This window comes from Rattus norvegicus, chromosome 4 (assembly GCF_036323735.1).
Source record: "Rattus norvegicus strain BN/NHsdMcwi chromosome 4, GRCr8, whole genome shotgun sequence".
Taxonomy (NCBI): domain Eukaryota; kingdom Metazoa; phylum Chordata; class Mammalia; order Rodentia; family Muridae; genus Rattus; species Rattus norvegicus.
This window is the reverse complement of record NC_086022.1, coordinates 63895564-63914154: the sequence shown is the minus strand read 5'-3', so window position 1 is coordinate 63914154 and position 18591 is coordinate 63895564. Positions and strand designations below refer to the sequence as shown.

Sequence of the window (18591 nt, the reverse complement as noted above, 5' to 3'; positions counted from 1 at the left end):
ATACCAACTGATTCATTTATTTTGTGTCCCCTTAACTTGGAATCATTGCTGTATGAAAACGGACTTTTCCTAGTATGGGATTCTGCCTGTTCACTTTTCTTCCAGAGAGAGTTTGGTCAACTTGCTATACTGGAACCTGCCCGCTCAACAGTTTTACTTTCCCAAATCATTTATGTGTGATCCGGAGATCAAGCTTATGAGGGTTTATAGCTAACGGTTGCTGGGTTTCGCATCAAGGCTTGTTGAACCAGATTGAGCATGTTCAGACACTGGTAATGGTAGAAAGCTACTACAAGCGGGCATTTTGTAGTATTTTGCAAAGCTGGTTACAATCATTTCAATTGAGGGGGCTGAGGGAGGGGGAGGCTTAAATACACCTGAAGCTTAACTTTTAACATAAGACAAAAAAAAAAAAAAAAAAAAAAAAAAAAGCTCTTAAGTACACCTGACGCCTATCTGCTCCATCAGTTTCAAAACAAGATGTGCAGGATTCCAGAAGAGTATTATTCTGAGATTAGAAAAAAACACAAGCGTCTTTTTCTGGCCTCTAAAATGAAACCAAAACCTTTTCCCAGTCTCCTTATCTCTAGTCTGCCGGTTATTTTCAGAGCGTTTAGTCTGGTGCTTCAACAGCAGGCAAACACTCTGCCACGTGGGGCGCAGAGCAGCTGGAGAATTCCGTGCCTCTAGGACCTAGGGAAAGAAGCATCCTCGCTGACCCTTTAAGGACCACGGAAGAGACCAATCAGAAGGCGCCGTCTCTTAGCCGTGCGCCAATCGCAGGCGTCCTTTCTGCAGGCTGTTGGGGCTATTTAAAGGTGCGCGCCGGAGCCAGCGCTGCACTCTTGCGGGTCGTTGTGCGTAACTTGCAGCAATCATGGCTAGCCATCTGGAACTCAACAACGGCACCAAGATGCCCACCCTGGGTCTGGGCACCTGGAAGGTAGGTGCTCATCAGGGCGTGGCCCGCCACCCGCTGGGTGACCCTGAGCGGCCTGCGCGGAGCGGGGCTCGGGTGGTTGGGGCCTGTGGGCGCATCCGGCCGCGGCCCCGCGTGTGGGGCTCTGGGCGAGCATTGCGCGAGTCCGCGTGGGTGCCCCAGGTGGAGACACACCCACGGGGGTGAGAGGAACTGAAGCAGGGCTCTAGATTTGTCATCTGGCACCCCAAACTCACGAGTGAGTTGACCTCACTTGGAGCAGATGTTGCCCTCTCGGGAATGAGCCACTTGGGCCGATAGGCCTGAGATAATTAAATTAGGAGGCGAGAGTTTGCAGTGAACCAGCCTGTTTCTCTTTTCCTTAAATCGCTGAGTGCAGCTCTTAACGGGTGCGGAACTCCTCTAGAATTAATCTGGTTTCCGCTTTGCTGGGTGCCACCCTCCCCAAACCCCAACACAACACAGCAGGCTTGAGAAGACGGCCTGATACGTTAGAGTGAAATACAAAAAGAAAGAACCGATAATTAAAAACTAAAAATTATAACTGATTTGATTATTTGAAAAATAAGGAACCAGTTTTGGTGGTATTGCTGAAGCAGAAAAACCCAGCTCTTAAGCTACTGCTGTGACCTGGATCTTTAAGAACCTGGAGTATGGGTGAACCTGGGCTGTATGTAAGCACTTAGACACAGTGAAGGAAAGAGAAAATCATGCAGGGTTGAGTTCAGATGGTTTGAAACTGGACAGTCTGTTTCTACCCAGACTACAGTTAAAGTGGGTAATGTATATGGTGAATAAGAAACAAGTCATAGACTTGTCTTTCTCTGAATGTGTTTCTAAGCCAGTAGATTAGCAAGTGCGGCTTTCGTTTCCTTCCAAAGGGTCCTTGGTGACTGTAAAGATGTGATTGAATGAGAACCATCATACCAGATTAAATTCTATGCATTGGAAGGATAAGAAAGATGGTTTCCTTGCTGTAATAAACACAGCACAGTAAAGGCACACATAACTACAGTGGTTTTGTAATACACGACCCTCAACATGGGTGGGATGCTGATACTTTAATTCTGTCCCATTTCTCTAAAAACCAAGCTCATAACTTTAGAAAAGCATTTTGAGATCAGTTCTCGGGTAAACACGAGTAAACATTCATAAGCCGGTGGCTAGAGCGGATGCAACAGCCCCAGAGAGCTGGGTGTTTGTTTAAAATTACATACATTTTAATGTATAGATCATTCTGCCGCCTTCACAGATATTCCTGTCACTTCCCGCAGCGCCTGGCTTGTAGAATGGATCCAGAAGTCATGTTGAGTTAGGGCAGGGTGAAGAAAATGTCTGCCTGTGTCTGGGGGCAGGGGGAGGTTGGTGCAGAGAGCGTGGAGGGACGAAGGGTGGCAGTGAGAGACAGGAGGACAGCCGAGACTTCCAGATTTCCTTTTTTTTTTTTTTTTTTTTTTTGGTTCTTTTTTTTTCGGAGCTGGGGACCGAACCCAGGGCCTTGCGCTTCCTAGGCAAGCGCTCTACCACTGAGCTAAATCCCCAGCCCCCAGATTTCCCTTTTTAAAAAAAGAATATCAACTTAATACTTTCCTTGCACATGTGTGGCGTTCCTTCATAGATGACACAGTATATCATAGTCACTGTGATGGTCACAGAGGGTGTGTGGGTGCGGTCTCTTGTTCTGGAACTTCATCTGTGGCCACCTGGTACCTCACAGACCACAGCGGGACTCTGACAGGGTATGATCCACTCTTCCCTTGAGGGAATCTGTTTCTCCTGGGAGGTGAGGATTTGAGGCAGTTGGGAGACACTCTTACTTGCATGGACTTTCTTCCTGGCCAACTTGCCTGCCCTCTGGACCCCCCAAATGCATGCTAAATATACAATATTACATTAAAATACTGTTTTAAGTTTTGTGTGGTCAGGAGGCCTTTAAGGCAGAGCTGGCCTGATACAGACCACCAGGCCCTTTTACTGATAATGTTTTGACCTAGTTGAAAATCTTTGAAGGACACGGCCATTGTCTCTTCCACACATAGGCTAGGAATTGCTGCTAGGAATGTAGGGACAGCTGTGTTCTCAGACTATTTTCCAGTTAATGCCCTCTGTGCCTCAAAACCATGAGTCTCTTGAGGTGAACTTTTTTTTTCTTTTTGGCCTAATTGTATCCCAATTGGATTCTGGTATCTCAGATAAAACTACTATATATGTGCTCACGCCCTGTATTCCCTTTCACAGGGTCACATGGCATTCTTAAGCTGTGATATATTTTCTTTGCTTGCTTTTTGAGTGTGATTTTTGCCTCTCTGGGATAATAGTACTTGTCCTTAGAAGAAAACTGTGCAAGGGTCCTCCTGCCATTTCATGAGTTAAAGCAAGTGTCCACTGACAGTCCTAGAGCCTGTGGTCAGGGAGAAATGCTGTGCTCATTGAAGTAGGAGTTTGGTTTTCTGGTGGCCTGCCAGTGACCAGGCTACACTCCTCAACCTTTCCATATTTAAGATAAAAAAAAAAAATCAAATATATCTTGTCTATGCAGGGCCGGTCCTGGAGCTACATCTCTGTGGAGTGGAGATGTGTCTTAAAATCCGGACAGCTTTATTGACCGATAACAGTAGAACACGTTTTATTAGTGTTGTTGCTAAACTAGGCTGTGGGCTTTCAGTGTTCTCAGGCTGGGGAAAAGGCCATTCTTGAGGGTTCAGTCTTCATCTCTTGGAATCACCGTTAAAGTTCTTGAACTGTGAGGCGAGGTTATACCATCAAAACAAACAAGTGAGGCTGGTTTCTCTCAATCCAGCAGTGGGAAGTGCTCTTTGTGGCGACTGGGTAGGGCATGAAAGGTGGCACATTGTGATCATTCTGGGGGTTTTCTGTCAGAGACTTGGGGAGGTGGTACATTTAAGCCTGTTTACTAAGCCACCAGGGTTCTGGCCTGTGTGGGAAGGAAGCCCCTGGAAGCAGTGTTCTTTCTCCTGACCTGCGCTTTGAGCCTTTATCTGTCTTTGTCTTTCCGTGAAAACATCACACAGAATTTTTTTCCTGTGGGTTTTGGTTTGGCGTCAGATGTTCCACGACGTCGCTCAGTGTAGTGTTGGTCTGCGACAGTGTAGTCTCAGTGCATGCTGCACTCTAGCTTGGAGGAACAGAAAAGCCAGGTTAACCTCACGCAGAAGGCAAGCAGAAAAGTTGGGGTAGGGGTGGGGCCTCATTGCAATAGCCATGACAGTCACTAGATTCACGGTTTGGATTCCATTCTGGGTTATAAATTAGGTTACCAGAATTGAGACGTTTGAGACCCCATTCTCTCAAGGAGTTGCGAGCCCTCATTCTCCCAGCAAAGGACTCCAGGATGATTCCTCAGCGGGTGGGCGCAGGTCCTGAAATGGAGTACCATAGCCCCGCTCGGCTCACGCCATGTTCCTGCTTCTGTGTGAGTGGCTGTGGCAAATGTCGGGTGGCTTTGCCCAGCCTGGACCTTGTGCCCAGCGCTCTATCCAAAGCCAAGCTCTGCCAGGCTCTAAGTAGGCTTCCTACAAGGCGAGCATGAGAGTCAGCACAAGGGCCCTGGATCCTGCTATAAATTCATCGTATGTCCGAGGCAGGAGAAACACACACACACTCTCCAGGCCCCTCTTGTGTGGTCTTTCTCAATCAGGGATTTTCCTTTTCCCTCACAGCTAGTACCAGCCATGGCTGTGTCTGGCTGCCCCAGAGGGCCCTGTCCGGGAGAGCCTTTCCCTGCATAGGCCGAGATAGTTCCTTTAACCACAGGAGGAACCTGTGGAGAAGCTAAGCTACAGGTGCACTCTTGGGTCCTCCAGGGAAATGAGAGGGGGGCCAAGCAGTCTAAAGGCACGTAGTGAAGGTAACTCAGTCCTAAGAACGCTGTGGCCCTTCCACCGGGCAGGTCCTTCCCCACTGGGTGAGGAGCAAAGACCACTGCCCACAGGTGCTGGGGATGGGCTTCTTCTGCTGTTTGCTGTTTTATCCCCTGACTGTTTTGTTCACAAGGCTCCAGACAAAACAGACGTTGGCGGCTGCTGATGGCCTTGGGGAGTTTTCTTTTTCATCCGATTTTGCCCCAGCTCGCCAGAGGAATGTGCTGTGTTCGTTCAGCGGCGCCCAGCGCAGGGTCTTGTTTGGCTCTCTAGTCTTGGCAAGAGCAGCCTGGGGATGGGTAACAGTGCTGTGCAGTCCGGGGACTGGTGAAGCTCAGGACTATGCAGGCTCCTCCTCTTCTTCCTCCTCCTCAGTGGCCAGGCTTCTCACGTTCCTTACCAAGCTCAGGTGATAATCTTGCAAGGAGCCATCTTCCCTTTCCACTCACTTCTGTCTGCTGTTACCTCTGAGAGACCACGTGTCCATGTCCGTGCCCACCTCCTGGGTCAGCAGCAGTTGAGCTCTTGTTCTGTGATAAATGCCATGAACTATTTGAGTGAAATGGTGCCTTTTGTTACATAGATCTTGGCTAGTGCTTTTTTTTTTTTCTTTCTTCTGACCAGGCTACCCCAAACCTCACAGTGTTCATGCTTCTGCCTTCAGAGGATCATACCTAGGCTGCTGGCCTGTGGCTGTCAGGCTCTGCTGAGGTGAAATTGACACCCCTGTCGGGGGCTGACTGGAATGCTGTAGCATAAATGCGTGTTGGCCTGACATGGCCTAACCTCAGAACAGGAGCCTGATCCAGGATTACTAACCCCACTGTCCTTTCTCGGCTCTGGGCAGGCACGGCTCTGTTTGGTTTGGGTTTTAATCGATGACTGACATTCCTCCCTTTGCAGTCTCCTCCTGGCCAGGTGACCGAGGCTGTGAAGGTTGCTATCGACATGGGGTATCGCCACATTGACTGCGCCCAGGTGTACCAGAATGAGAAGGAGGTGGGGGTGGCCCTCCAGGAGAAGCTCAAGGAGCAGGTGGTGAAGCGCCAGGATCTCTTCATTGTCAGCAAGGTACCACCAATCTGTGAGGATGCTGGGGTCCAGTTCACTCCCAGCCAGGGGGACCCAGCTGCCAGTCAGGTCCACCCTTAACATGATGGCGGTTAGTGCTGGGCGGGTGGTGGACCTGTTACTTGTCCACCTGTGTATCTCTTTGCTGGGCCTGTAGATGAGAGCCTGGTTGGGGGTTGACTTGCCCTTGTAAGGAGTGACTTCAGGGACAGAGTTAAGTTAGTTGACAAACTGGGTTTCACTGCTGGCCTTTAGTTTTAGCTAGAGGCTGTGGATGTACAAAGGAGCCCAGATTGGAGGGCGATGCTGGCTCCATGTGGACCAGCTTGGCTGGGAAGTAGACCTAGAGCATGTGTTTAGCACCTCCTGATCTACAGCCGTGCCTCGTTTAGTCTCTGTGAGGTGCTCTTGACCTGACCACCCCACTTGCCTTTGGGAAGTTGGGATCCGCAGTATGAACTGGAAACTCTCCAGCTACTCCTAGCGTCATGGTTATGGGGAGAGGAGAGCATGTGTGTCCTCAGCCTTGGGACTGTGTGGCTCCCAGCCGGGAAGAGGCATTGGCATGGCAGGGTAACCTGTGCCGTTTGCTGGCTCCAGCTGTGGTGCACGTTCCACGACCAGAGCATGGTGAAAGGGGCCTGCCAGAAGACGCTGAGCGACCTGCAGCTGGACTACCTGGACCTCTACCTTATTCACTGGCCAACTGGCTTCAAGGTGAGAGGCACACGGGGGCTGGATCCGAGCGGTTCAGGTGCGGTCTTCTCTTTCTTCTCAGCACCTTATAGGTGCTTGACTCATCTTGTCTCTGCTGCTTGGGGTGTGCTTCTGGGCCAGCATCAGCGTCATCACCTAAAACGTATTAGAAACCAACTTCAGGCCTCTCTGCACTGTCTGAAGCGCTGGTGGCTCAGATGCAGCCTTTGGAGTCTGGGGGACACCACTCTTTTCACTCAGTGCCTCCAGAACTTAAAACTGACAGTAAATATGGCTGACAGGACTGCTGTTGTCCCTGTTGCACACGGCTGTAGGTGAAGCCTGCCCCGCTGAGTTTCCTCTGGGGCTTACATGTGATGCACGCCTGCGCGCGCGCGCGCACGCACACACACACACACACACACACACACACACACACACACACACATGAGTCTGCACCTCCGTTGCATGCCAGTCTCATTTGTGTGGTGACCCGCAGATCTCAGAGTCACTTCTTGTATTTCTGTGTGGTGACCCAGATGGAAAGGTCACTGGTTTTATCCTCCACTCTGTTTTAGCTTACCATGGTCTCTTGGGGCCCGAGGGACTAGATTTTCACCCTGTGTTTTTTATGACAAGCCAGAAAGAGAGAGGCAGAGTGATAGCTTTCTAGGTCTGAGAGCCACTGAGACTCACAGTGCCTGAGTTTCCCTACCCTGCCCACAGGCCCTTCTCCATGTCAGGCTTGGGCTCAGAGACTTGGATATGTCTGAATCTCCATTTGACACCCTCACAGCTCCAGTCATGACAGGGATTCCCATCGGGGTCACTTTCTGGTTCCTTTTCATCTTGGCTACCAGATATACCTCTTACCATCTTCCACAGTTTGTAGTGCTGTGAGATTAATAAGTCTGTGAAGAAGTGTCACTGATGATTTTGTGTGTGTGCTTGTTGTTACTGACAGCCTGGGCCTGACTATTTCCCCCTGGATGCATCGGGAAACGTGATTCCTAGTGACACCGATTTTGTGGACACTTGGACGGTAAGATGCCCCTGGCTGAGACCCGTGTTTATTGCTGGTACCCTGTTATTGTGTGCAAGCCAGGCGTGAGTGATCTGCTCTGCCATGTCCTGTGCTTAGATCATTCCGTCTCTGTGTCTGTCTGCTAAGTCTCGTGAAAGCCAGTCCAGTTTTCCTCTTGGCTTCTGAAAGATAGAAGGGTCTGGCCGCGGATGGGAGGGCTCACCTGTAAAGTGCTGGACACAAACATGCTTCTGGTTCTTGTTCTCTTGGAGTTCATTTTAGAACTCAGATCTCTTTTCTTTTTAGGCTATGGAGCAACTAGTGGATGAAGGTTTGGTAAAAGCAATCGGAGTCTCCAACTTCAACCCTCTTCAGATTGAGAGGATCTTGAACAAACCTGGCTTAAAGTATAAGCCTGCTGTTAACCAGGTAAGCGTCCCCAAGGGAGGATGCTGGCATGCTGTTTTACCAGTCCTGGCTCTAGCCTGTGGACCACAGAGAGTAGAAGCTCTGCAGGGATAGGATTTGAGGCCAGTCAGCAAAGACGTGGCTTCTAACATAAGCCGTGGGTAGCTGGTGAGAGCTGCAGGCTTTTATCTATTGATAATGGCCAAGGCCAGGGAAGGCCTTATGGGCTTATGGCCATAGAGCATTGGCAACAAAATTATTCTTGCTCTTAATGTGAAGGCCATCAGCTGGGAAATGTGGAGAGTTGTTCCAGCTTATCTGGGAGGCAGACATTTCTGTGTGGGGAGAAAAGGGACATTGACCACGTCACATGAATTTGTGTCCACTGCCACAGTCACCCCTCCTGCTTGTGTTGCAGATCGAGTGCCACCCATACCTAACTCAGGAGAAGCTGATTGAGTACTGCCATTGCAAAGGCATCGTGGTGACTGCATACAGTCCCCTTGGTTCTCCTGACAGGCCCTGGTGAGCTTCTGTGGGAGCACTGTTGGAGATAAGAAATAACCAAAGGGAATGATTGGTTGTCAGAGAGAATGCTTCTGTGCTGGCTGCAGGCCTTCCGTGGGTCCTCTGGGCTTCCTGGGAGGTTCATGTTTCTAGGAGCAAGAGATGGATATATATTCTTTTGCAAAGGGTCAGCAGGTAGATCATGACCCAGCTTCGGTCTAGGAGCCTGACCAACCACCCAGGAGTCAGTGGGAGGATCAGGGCTAGGTGGCCGGCTGCCTTGAGTGGCAGTGGTGAAGATTGTTGATTTCCCCATCTCTCTGCTCCAGGGCCAAGCCTGAGGACCCCTCTCTCCTGGAGGATCCCAGGATCAAGGAAATTGCAGCCAAGTACAATAAAACTACAGCCCAGGTATGGATGCTTCTTGGTACTTTTGACTGAACTCTACACTCACAGTGGTCCCTGTCAGTCAGGAGTGGAGGGGGCTGAGCCTGAAGCCCTCTGTGGAAGTGTGGTTTGGAGTCCTAGAATGCAGTTCAGGGGCACAGATGTAGAAATTGAGAGAATTAAGTGACACGTGGCCCTGGCACAATAGTGCCTGTCCCCACCGTCTCTATGTGCGGCACAGGCATCAGCCCAGCGTTTAGTGCTGTTCTTAGAAGCTCTTCCCGGTTACTAATAGAAGAGCTCTTACTGCCTGCGGTGTGGGAGGTGTTCTCTTTCTTCCAGGGGTAGTGTGACCAGGCAGTGACTTCCTGTGGCCTTGTGACATGCCTGGAGCCACTGATGGAGCAGGACTGTAGGGTCAGATTTGCACCAACTCGTGGCTGTCACTTGGCGTCTCACAACCTCTTTGCCTGTGCACTTATTGACTGAGATGGTAACACGGTGTATTTACACACTCCACACCTCTGCATCCGCAGGTGCTGATCCGGTTCCCCATCCAAAGGAACCTGGTCGTGATCCCCAAGTCTGTGACACCAGCACGTATTGCTGAGAACTTTAAGGTAAGATCCCAGCTCCAGGCCTGGCTTTCCTCCATGGCAGGTGGGTCCTGGGGGTTCTCGTCCTCCCCTTCCTTTCCCAGCTGTGTGATTCCGAGCAAGTCACTTGACTACACTCAAAACAGTGCCTATGGTGAGGGCTGAGGTGAGACTAAAGTTCGTGGTGCACACGCGACAGCACTTGATAGCCCTGGTTCCACACTAAGTGCTCAGGAAACATTGCTGTGCTGGTGGTGGGTCCATGGACGCCCAGGACATACACCGATCCACTGGCTCTGTTAAGACCTAAGCAGTCATGAGCAGGGGTGGGAATGCTTGGGCACCAGGAGTGTAGGCATGGAGAATGCCCTACCCCCACCACTGCAGCAGCTCAGGCTACCTGGTGAGAGGCTAGCTGGGAAAGAGCTGCTCCAGGACGGTCCTGGGACCACATCACAGGAGCCTCTGGCCCGTCAAAGCAAAGGGATGCTCTGCCGAAGTCTGGTTCAAAGTCAGCCCCACAGAGTCCACAATGGGCACTAGAGTGGTTCTGACGACATAGTAAGCTACTCTAATCCTACCTCCTCCTCGTGACCGTGACCATACATACCACTTACATGTAACGATGTGGGACGAGAGACATGTCCTGCTAGAAATGGGTTAATACCTCACCCCATAATTCATTTCTAAAGTATTAGGGAAGAAAACACAGCCAGGCGGTGGTGGCGCACACCTTTAATCCCAGCACTTGGGAATCAGAGGCAGGTGGATCTGTGAGTTTGAGGCCAGCCTGGATTGCAGAGCAAGTTCCAGGACAGCCAGGGCTACACAGAGAAACTGTCTTGAAAAAGAAGAAAGAATGTCGGTGACCAATCTTAACCCACTGACCTAGTGTTTCGTTTTTGTTTGTTTCTGTTTTTCATCTTACTGTGCACTTTGCTTGTTTCTCCATGGCTGCAGTCACAAGAGAATGTAGCAGAGTCTAGTCCTGCACATTCCGCCATCAGAATGTGCCAAGTGGAGTGGGTTGTCAGGGTGCAGCTCCATTTCCAAGTCCTGGTGCTGCGGAAGGCCGTCTGGTCTAGTTGTCCACCCTGTACCCTAACTTCTTTTCTGTATTCTGTTGTGGGGTATCCACCGGAGAAGACTAAGCAGACATGAGTTTAAACAAGTAGAAAGTCTTTATTAGCCAGCCTGTGACTACACTGGGTGTTTGGGATCCCAAGCCTTTCTCAGGGTTTAAGCACACAATCACATCTTGGGTGTGATACACCTCAGTTAACAAGAACAATTAGCCAGAGGTAGAACTGCAGAAGCCAGAAGGCGAGGCTAGCACATGTAGAGACTTTTCCAGAACTATGGACATTGATGTGAATTAAAAATAAAAACAAACAAAAAAATTAGAAAGGAAAGGACATGACTGCTCCTGAACCGGGGGGTTGGGGTGAGGGGGACCAAGTACAACAGCCAGGAAGCCAAAGGTACAAAAGGAGCGAAGTGGGTAGTAAGGGAACCGTCGGGCTGTATAGGGGAGGGGCTGGAGAGCTGAGTAGAAGGTGGGTGTGCCCGCCACACCCTGTAATTGGTAGGGACTGAAGGGTATTGAACCTGGAGGCCAGGTCTGCTTAGCTACCTTAAATAGGCACCTTAGACGCTTGCCCTGGGATTGAAATTTAACAGCAGGGTAGCCCCAGGTCTGGCACAAAACACCCCATGACTGTAATGCATCCTTCAGCTTCACCTTCGCTGGGTGTTTTGCTTGGTCTTTGATTTGGCTGACGGTGTTGTGTACCTGCTGAGTTTTATGACTTGAATGGTACTTCCTTCCATCATGGAGTCAGTGTGCTAGGGTCTGTTACATATTCCTGTATTCATTCTTTTGTCTTCGTGGAAGCCTTTCTTGCTCTGTATGTCAAAACCTGACATATTTTCTTAGGCCTTGTCACACATGGATCCGCGAGGCATTGTCCTTCGGTCCCCAGCTGGAGTGCCTTGCTGGGGACAGCCCAGAGCCTTTCTTTCATCACAGCGCAGAACCCAGAACCCGGATTAATGGGTGTTCCAGCTATTGAGGCGTCTCCTCTTACACTTCTGGTGAATGGAGCAGTCAGGACACTCAGTAACATTTCCCCTGGTGCTTATCACAGTAGAGCGGCTCAGGAGCCTGACAGGAATGACTGAACAGTGCCCTCTGCTTGGAAATCCTGGAAGGGAGAGGCCATTTCAGATAGGGCCACAAGCCTGCACCTTCTGGAGCATAATTACCAGTCTTCTTGAAGTCCCATGTCCTCTCCTGCCCTCTGCACTCCAGGCAGTGAGGGCCATCTGGAACTTCCTGCTTTGTCTCTGTTTTATTGTGAGCTTATTGACTTTGTTTCTTTCCTCCATGTTTGTATGTAAGGTCTTTGACTTTGAGCTGAGCAATGAGGACATGGCCACTCTACTCAGCTACAACAGGAACTGGAGGGTGTGCGCCTTGATGAGGTGAGTTCCAGTGTGGTGCCTGTTCTACCTATTCTATGTCACCAAATGTTTAGACTAACAGGCATCTCTCAGGCCCCAGAGGCAGGGTCCTTCCCCTGCAGCCCGCCCTGCTTTCACACAGACCTTGTCTCCTAATCTATACAGACCCGGAGGCACTGCACAAAGCCAGGGGAGGGTGGCTGTCAGGAGACCTGCCTGGGAGCACAGTTGGTCCACTTTGGCTTTTCTGAACTCAGATGGTCCCAGGGGCTTCTCTGGTACCCACCTTCCTAGAAGAGTTTGCATGTGACCGATTGACTTAATGACGCTAACGAGGAGTTTGGTAGGAAGACCCTGGTGCTGGGCTCAGGGTAGCCCCAGCTCTGGCACAAAACACCCTGTGACTGTAATGCCACTCAGATGGCTGTAATGCCACTCAGATGGCTGTAATGCCACTCAGATGGCTTAATGCCACTCGGGCACCCAGGGCCCTTCAGCTTCACCTCTGCTGGTTTTTTGCTTCCCTCTGAAATGGGGTTTGGACTCCGAATCCCTGGGGATGAGTTTGCTTTAAGAAGCAGCCTGTGTCCCCAATGCCTGCTTTGTCTTCCTGTCTTGATTCTCACTCACACTCTCTTGCTTTCACTCGCCATCTGCATAACTCGGTGTTTGCCTGGTGGTGGCCGCAACCTCTACGGTCTCTATAGGCAGTAAGGTTTGTGATTCGGGCTTTTTACATGTTGCCATCACAGAGTCCTCAGGTTCTAAGTAAGCTGTAAACAGAACTAGCCCAGGACTCTGAAACAGGACCCTTTCTGATATTACACTAAGGACGTTTAACCTTTTAATGTGAAAATCATCTTTTACTTTGGATCTAACGGACAGGAGAGAAGCGAATCACCTGCCTGTAGCATCCATCCGGTTCCTAGAGCCTGTAGTAGTTAAGTCACTCAGCCCTGCGAGTTCCCTGGTACTGCTGATGCTGACATCAAAGCTTGTGGGGAGAGCAAACCCTTTGTGTCTGCTCACCTCCTTGCACCTTCCATGACTATTCTAGAAGCAGCTGTGCTTGGACAGTACTGAGTTGACATGGGTTGCAGTTGGGGTTGGGGCAGGGGCGGGCTCTAGTGCTCCCAGCAAACCTTTCCTAACATGCCAGCCCTCCTGTGGACACACACGGCTATACTGAGCTCTTGCTGCTGGTGTCTGAGTCCAGGATGCGAAGAAAGGCAGTTGCGGGGGAGCTTGAGTGATCTGAGTGTTCAGTGAGAGCTGCATACCCGGGGCCTGGCTCATCCTCATCCTCTGGGGTGTGGAAAGAAACGAGCAGTGCACTTTTGCTTGGATTCTAGAAGAGAAGCACAACCTCAGACGAAAACATACTCATCTTCTGAGGAGTAGCGCAACCTTTCTTAGTTTGATTTGATTAAGAAAGAAATGACCTTTCTTATATTTGATTTACCTTCCTGCTCTTCTCCAAAGAGCAGGAGCTGTCTGGGACTTCATGGTATTGTCTCTGATTTTTTATTGCAGAATTAACTGGATTTTTTTTTAATGTGAGTGTGTGTGTGTCACACTAGTTGTCCTTTGATTCCAACATGTGCGCGCACGCGCACACACACACACACACACACACACACACACACACACACACACACACACACACACACACACACACGTGTTCAGGCTTTGACACTGTGCCTGCCTAGTTTCTCTAGTGTTCTTGCCATTTTGTTCCCATTATAAGCCATTGGCCCTACCAAATAGACTGTGAACCTTGGCTCCATGCCAGCCCTTGCCCTGTTCCTGCAGTACATCCCCAGCTGCTGTTAGGTGCTCATTTCACTCCAGATGTCACAGAGGGGCCTCTCCTTTCCTGTGAGTGGCTGGCTGTTTGACTTGCCCTTCAGGGTTCAGTGAGGTACAGCTCGTAAACCCTTCTACTGCTTTGTTATCTCTGTTCTTTTGGTCCTGTGTTCAGGAGCTGATAAAATGAACTGGGTGTAGTGCCACACGCCTGTAATCCCAGCACTTGGGAGTTGGAGTCAGAAAGACCTGAACTTCAAGGTCATCCTCAGCTAAGCAGTGTGTTTGAGGCCAGCCCCGCCTCACCAGACCCTGTCTTAAAAGACAGCAGAAAGTTGACATGAGGCTGTATGATCCTGCCAGCTCCTCAGAGTTCCCACGCAGGACTTGCTGCCCAGTGTGCTCCAGGCTAGGGCTTAGTGCAGCCTGTCACATGATGCAGTTCCTGACATCACAAGACAAGAGGAGCTCAGAGCCTGAGTAGCTGTACCTAAGATCAGAAGGCTCTAAGACTGCTCAGTCCACAGTGAGACTCCGTTTCTCTGTGTTGGTGACTCGTTCGTTACAGACAGAATCTTTTTCCTTGAGAGCTGGCAAGGTGGTGCAGAGTGTTCAGACATTTGGATCAATCCTGAGGATAAACAGAGTTTATCCAGGACCCACACGATAGGAGAGAAGCAACTCACACTAAATAAATAAGTGAACCCAATTAATTTTAGGAAGTCTTTAACTTGTAAATTGCATGTATTCTTTTCTGACAGCTGTGCCAAACACAAGGATTACCCCTTCCACGCAGAAGTCTGAAGCTGTGGTGGACGAATCCTGCTCCTCCCCAAGCGACTTAACACATGTTCTTTCTGCCTCATCTGCCCTTGCAAGTGTCCCTCTGCACTGGGTGGCACCTTGCAGACCAGATGGTGAGAGTTTGTTAGTTTGACGTAGAATGTGGAGGGCAGTACCAGTAGCTGAGGAGTTTCTTCGGCCTTTCTTGGTCTTCTTCCCACCTGGAGGACTTTAACACGAGTACCTTTTCCAACCAAAGAGAAAGCAAGATTTATAGCCCAAGTCATGCCACTAACACTTAAATTTGAGTGCTTAGAACTCCAGTCCTATGGGGGTCAGACTTTTTGCCTCAAATAAAAACTGCTTTTGTGAATTTGGTGGTCGTCTGTTTTGCTTTTGCGCTGTAATACAGTGCACCCCTTCTGCCCCACACCCAGCCTGAGTGCCAAGCACAGGCCAGTGCTGTGAACAAACTGAGAACTCGTATCCTAGCACGACACTGCAGAGTGTCAGGGTGGTGAGTAGCATCCTGGTGACATGGTGAGCTCAAACAGAGTGTGTCTGGGCCTCATGTCTGGAGACTGAGCAATCTTAGTTGGGTTATACCCAAGGACTTTAAGGGTCTACACGTGTTCTGGGTGATTGTCACTGCAACCAGGACTTTTTGCTATGGCATAAAGCCCCTGGTGTCACATTTTACCTGGGTGGTCCTCCCTGTTGAGGCCTGAATCAGAAGGCCTGAGGGCAACGGGCAATTTTGTGAAGCCCATCATCTAGAAAGAGAAGAAAGGCATAAAAAGCTGACATCAGCTGGATGTGGTGTACACTTTAAGATTACAGAAAACAGATTTGGGGACCCGATACTCTTGCTGGTCTCTGTGGTAGCAGTTCTTCATCCAGGGTTCAAATGACAGAAGGTAGAAGAGGCAGGATACACAATGTGGCCTGAGGCTTCAGAAAGCCAGCAGCTCTGTTCCTGGCTTAGTTTGTTGGTTATAGGCCCATCTGATCATGTCTCATGACTGCCTTACATGGTACTGATATTTATGCCATTCTTGAAGGGAGTTAGTTGGGTGGCAGCAGTTGCTAGGCCTCTTCTGAGGAAGAATGATGTTCTGAACCTAAACAACTGGAACCAAGAGTTCCACCTGCACAGGCTACTGGGTGGCCTTGGTCTGAGCCCTGCTTCTAGCATCACAGCAGTCCAGTTCCTCTTGCTGGGGTCCATACTCTACTGATAACTGCTCTTATCAGGTTATTATGTGGCTAATTCTCTTTATTGAACAGAAGACACCAGAAAACCTCTTCACTGGGAAGAGTTTTCATTTTAAGACAAAACTTAGCACTGCCAGTAAATGAAAGAGGAGTTGAATCTCCAGTGTATTTCAAACCCCGAGAAGAGCTACTTTGCTTGGGGCAGCCCATATTCTTCAAGGACAAGGGTTCTCTATATTCTTTCAACTGCAATTCCACTTGCTTGACTGGCAAATTAATCTATCAGCCTGTCTTAGTTAGGATTTTACTGCTATGAACAGACACCATGACCAAGGCAACTCTTGTAAGGACAATATTTAAGTGGGGCTGGCTTACAGGTTCAGAGGTTCAGTCCATTATCATCAAGGAGGGAGCATAGCAGAGTCCGGGCAGGCATGGTGCAGGAGAGCTGAGAGTTCGAGTTCTACATCTTCATCTGCAGGCTGCAAGTGGAAGACTCAATTTCAGACAAGAGTAGGGCCTTAAAGCCCACCCACAGTGACACACCTCCAACAAGGCCACATCTAATCCTACCACTCCCCAGGCAGAGCATATATAAACCATCACACAACCTTTGTCTTCTCTGTCTATAAAATGCTTGCTTTAGGATGACCATAAGGATTAAATGATGTCATGACTATTAAACTTATGAAAACTTGCACACACAGCTATTCAAACATGACAGCCAGGCCAGGGAAATGGCTCAACAGGTAAAGCTGCCAAGCTTGATAACCTGACTCTGATCCCTGGGACATACATGGTGGAAGGAAAGAACTGAGTTCCACAAGTTGTCTTTGCCCTCCAAATGTACACCATGGCATCCGTGTGTGTGTGTGTGTGTGTGTGTGTGTGTGTGTGTGTGTGTGTGTGTGTACGCACGGAAAAATATTACAAACATGGTCAGCCATTATTCCTGATATTAATATCATCATAACTAAAAATGACAGAAGCAAACCCATGGTCCCTTTGCAGCTCACAAATACTATCCAGGGGTGCAAGAACTCACACACAGGAAGGGGCAGCACCTGAGGAACTGTATTTACCTCTCTAGGGTTTTATTTAATGGCACAAAGAATATATGCTAAAGAAAATGCTGGGACTGGAGAGAGATTGCTCAGTGGTTAAGAGCACTGACTGCTCTTCCAGAGGTCCTGAGTTCAATTCCCAGCAACCACAAGGTGGCTCACAACCATCTGTAATGGGCTCTGATGCTCTCTTCTGGTGTGTCCGAAGACAGCTACAGTGTATATAATAAATAAGTAAATCTTTAAAAAAATATATCAAGGGCAGCAATAACAAAACAACATGAACAACAATGTTACCTGTTTGGAGAAAAAGAGATACAGGAAAAAAACACTAAAATAAAACTTGACTTAAAAAAGAGAAAGAAAGAAAATGCTGCCTGTGATGTTTTCATAAGGATCGTTTCATGGATGAAATTTATAAGGAGCAGTCAGTGAAGGCCAAGCCAAGGATGTGAGACATGGTAAGAATTGTGAAGAACATCTAGTCTGGTGATTTTCCAGACCAGCATTTTTAGTTTCATTTTGGGGAGCTGATTTCATTCTGCTCCTGCCTGGACCTTCAACATATAAACTGCACATAAAGCCTCAAGCAAGGGAGGAACCCGGCATGGAGCCAGAAGCGTCTTTCCCAAAGCCTCCTACCCAGGAGAGACCTGCAACACAGTTTCAAAGCCCTTTCTTGTTTGTAACAAACATAGACCTTCATTTCTCAGAGTTGCTGGTATTCCGGGCAGATCTACATCAGAGTTTCTCGTTGGTGGAGAATGTCTGAGGATGTGATTGTGAGATTCTTGGCTGGGATCTACTTTCAAGGTGGTTCAGCCAGTCATGTCGATGCTGGGTACAGACAGAGTTGCTCACTTGTTCAGTGCGTGCACTGTCTTAGCTAGGATGTGCTGTGAACAGACACCATGACCAAGGCAACTTTATTTATTTATTTATTTGTTTGTTTGTTTGTTTGTTTATTATCTGTAAGTATACTGTAGCTGTCTTCGGGCACACCAGAAGAGAGCATCAGATCTCATTACAGATGGTTGTGAGCCACCATGTGGTTGCTGGGAATTGAACTTAGGACCTCTGGAAGGAGCAGTCAGTGCTCTTAACCACTGAGCCATCTCAAGGCAGCTTTTTTAAGGACAATATTTACTTGGACTGGCTTACAGTCAGAGATTCAGTCCAGTGTCATCAAGGTGGGACCATAGCAGTATCTAGGCAGGCATGGTTCAGGAGGAGCTGAGAGTTCTACATCTTCATCTGAAGGCCGATAGAAGAAGTTAGGATAATGGTATTAAAATTCATGACCACATGTACCTTTTTCAAAAACTACCCGGGTGTCCACACACAATGGCTGACTCTCCCCGAATAAGTGACTTCAATAAAACATGGAAGCCATGACGCCCTTCACAACCGAATCCAGAGGGTATATATCACCATTTCCACAGTGCCTTACAGGCTAGCCAGCCTGATGTATTGGGTACACCTTGAGGCTACCAAAACTTACAGTCTGAGAACTGCATATTGCTTAGAGGACACTCAGAAGCATTAATACACATATACATAATCTTTGAAGAATATACGTTCAGATTAGGACCAACCAAAACCAAACATCCTTGAGGATCAGAGGGTGACTTACCAAAGCCCATTAGCTGTTTAGTGTAAAAGGGGGACAGAATCTGGGTCTCTGGATTTTTGTCTACTACATTGCATCTGCCTGGTTACTGCCCTGTGCCACTGAGTCTCTTCCCTTCTG

At 48.9% G+C, this 18591-nt stretch overlaps 1 protein-coding gene and 1 long non-coding RNA gene across 7 annotated transcripts in view; one reads left to right on the top strand and one right to left on the bottom strand.

The window, feature by feature from the left end:
- The first annotated feature begins 839 nt into the window (after positions 1 to 839).
- On the top strand, positions 840 to 14933 carry Akr1b1 (aldo-keto reductase family 1 member B1). Its single transcript, NM_012498.1, has 10 exons — positions 840 to 943; positions 5725 to 5892; positions 6493 to 6609; positions 7553 to 7630; positions 7919 to 8041; positions 8439 to 8545; positions 8857 to 8938; positions 9451 to 9534; positions 11912 to 11994; positions 14541 to 14933. The coding sequence occupies exons 1-10, from the start codon at positions 878 to 880 to the stop codon at positions 14581 to 14583; spliced, it is 951 nt and encodes a 316-aa protein (NP_036630.1). The 5' UTR covers positions 840 to 877; the 3' UTR covers positions 14584 to 14933.
- The window catches only part of LOC134486750 (uncharacterized), a 23890-nt gene continuing 15971 nt past the window's right edge, over positions 10673 to 18591 (bottom strand). For all 6 annotated transcript variants that reach the window (XR_010066125.1, XR_010066128.1, XR_010066124.1 and 3 more), the window contains 3 exons: positions 18003 to 18095; positions 16153 to 16259; positions 10673 to 15335 (listed from right to left, as the gene is read on the bottom strand). This is a non-coding gene — a long non-coding RNA (uncharacterized LOC134486750). The remainder of the gene's footprint in view (positions 15336 to 16152; positions 16260 to 18002; positions 18096 to 18591) is intronic.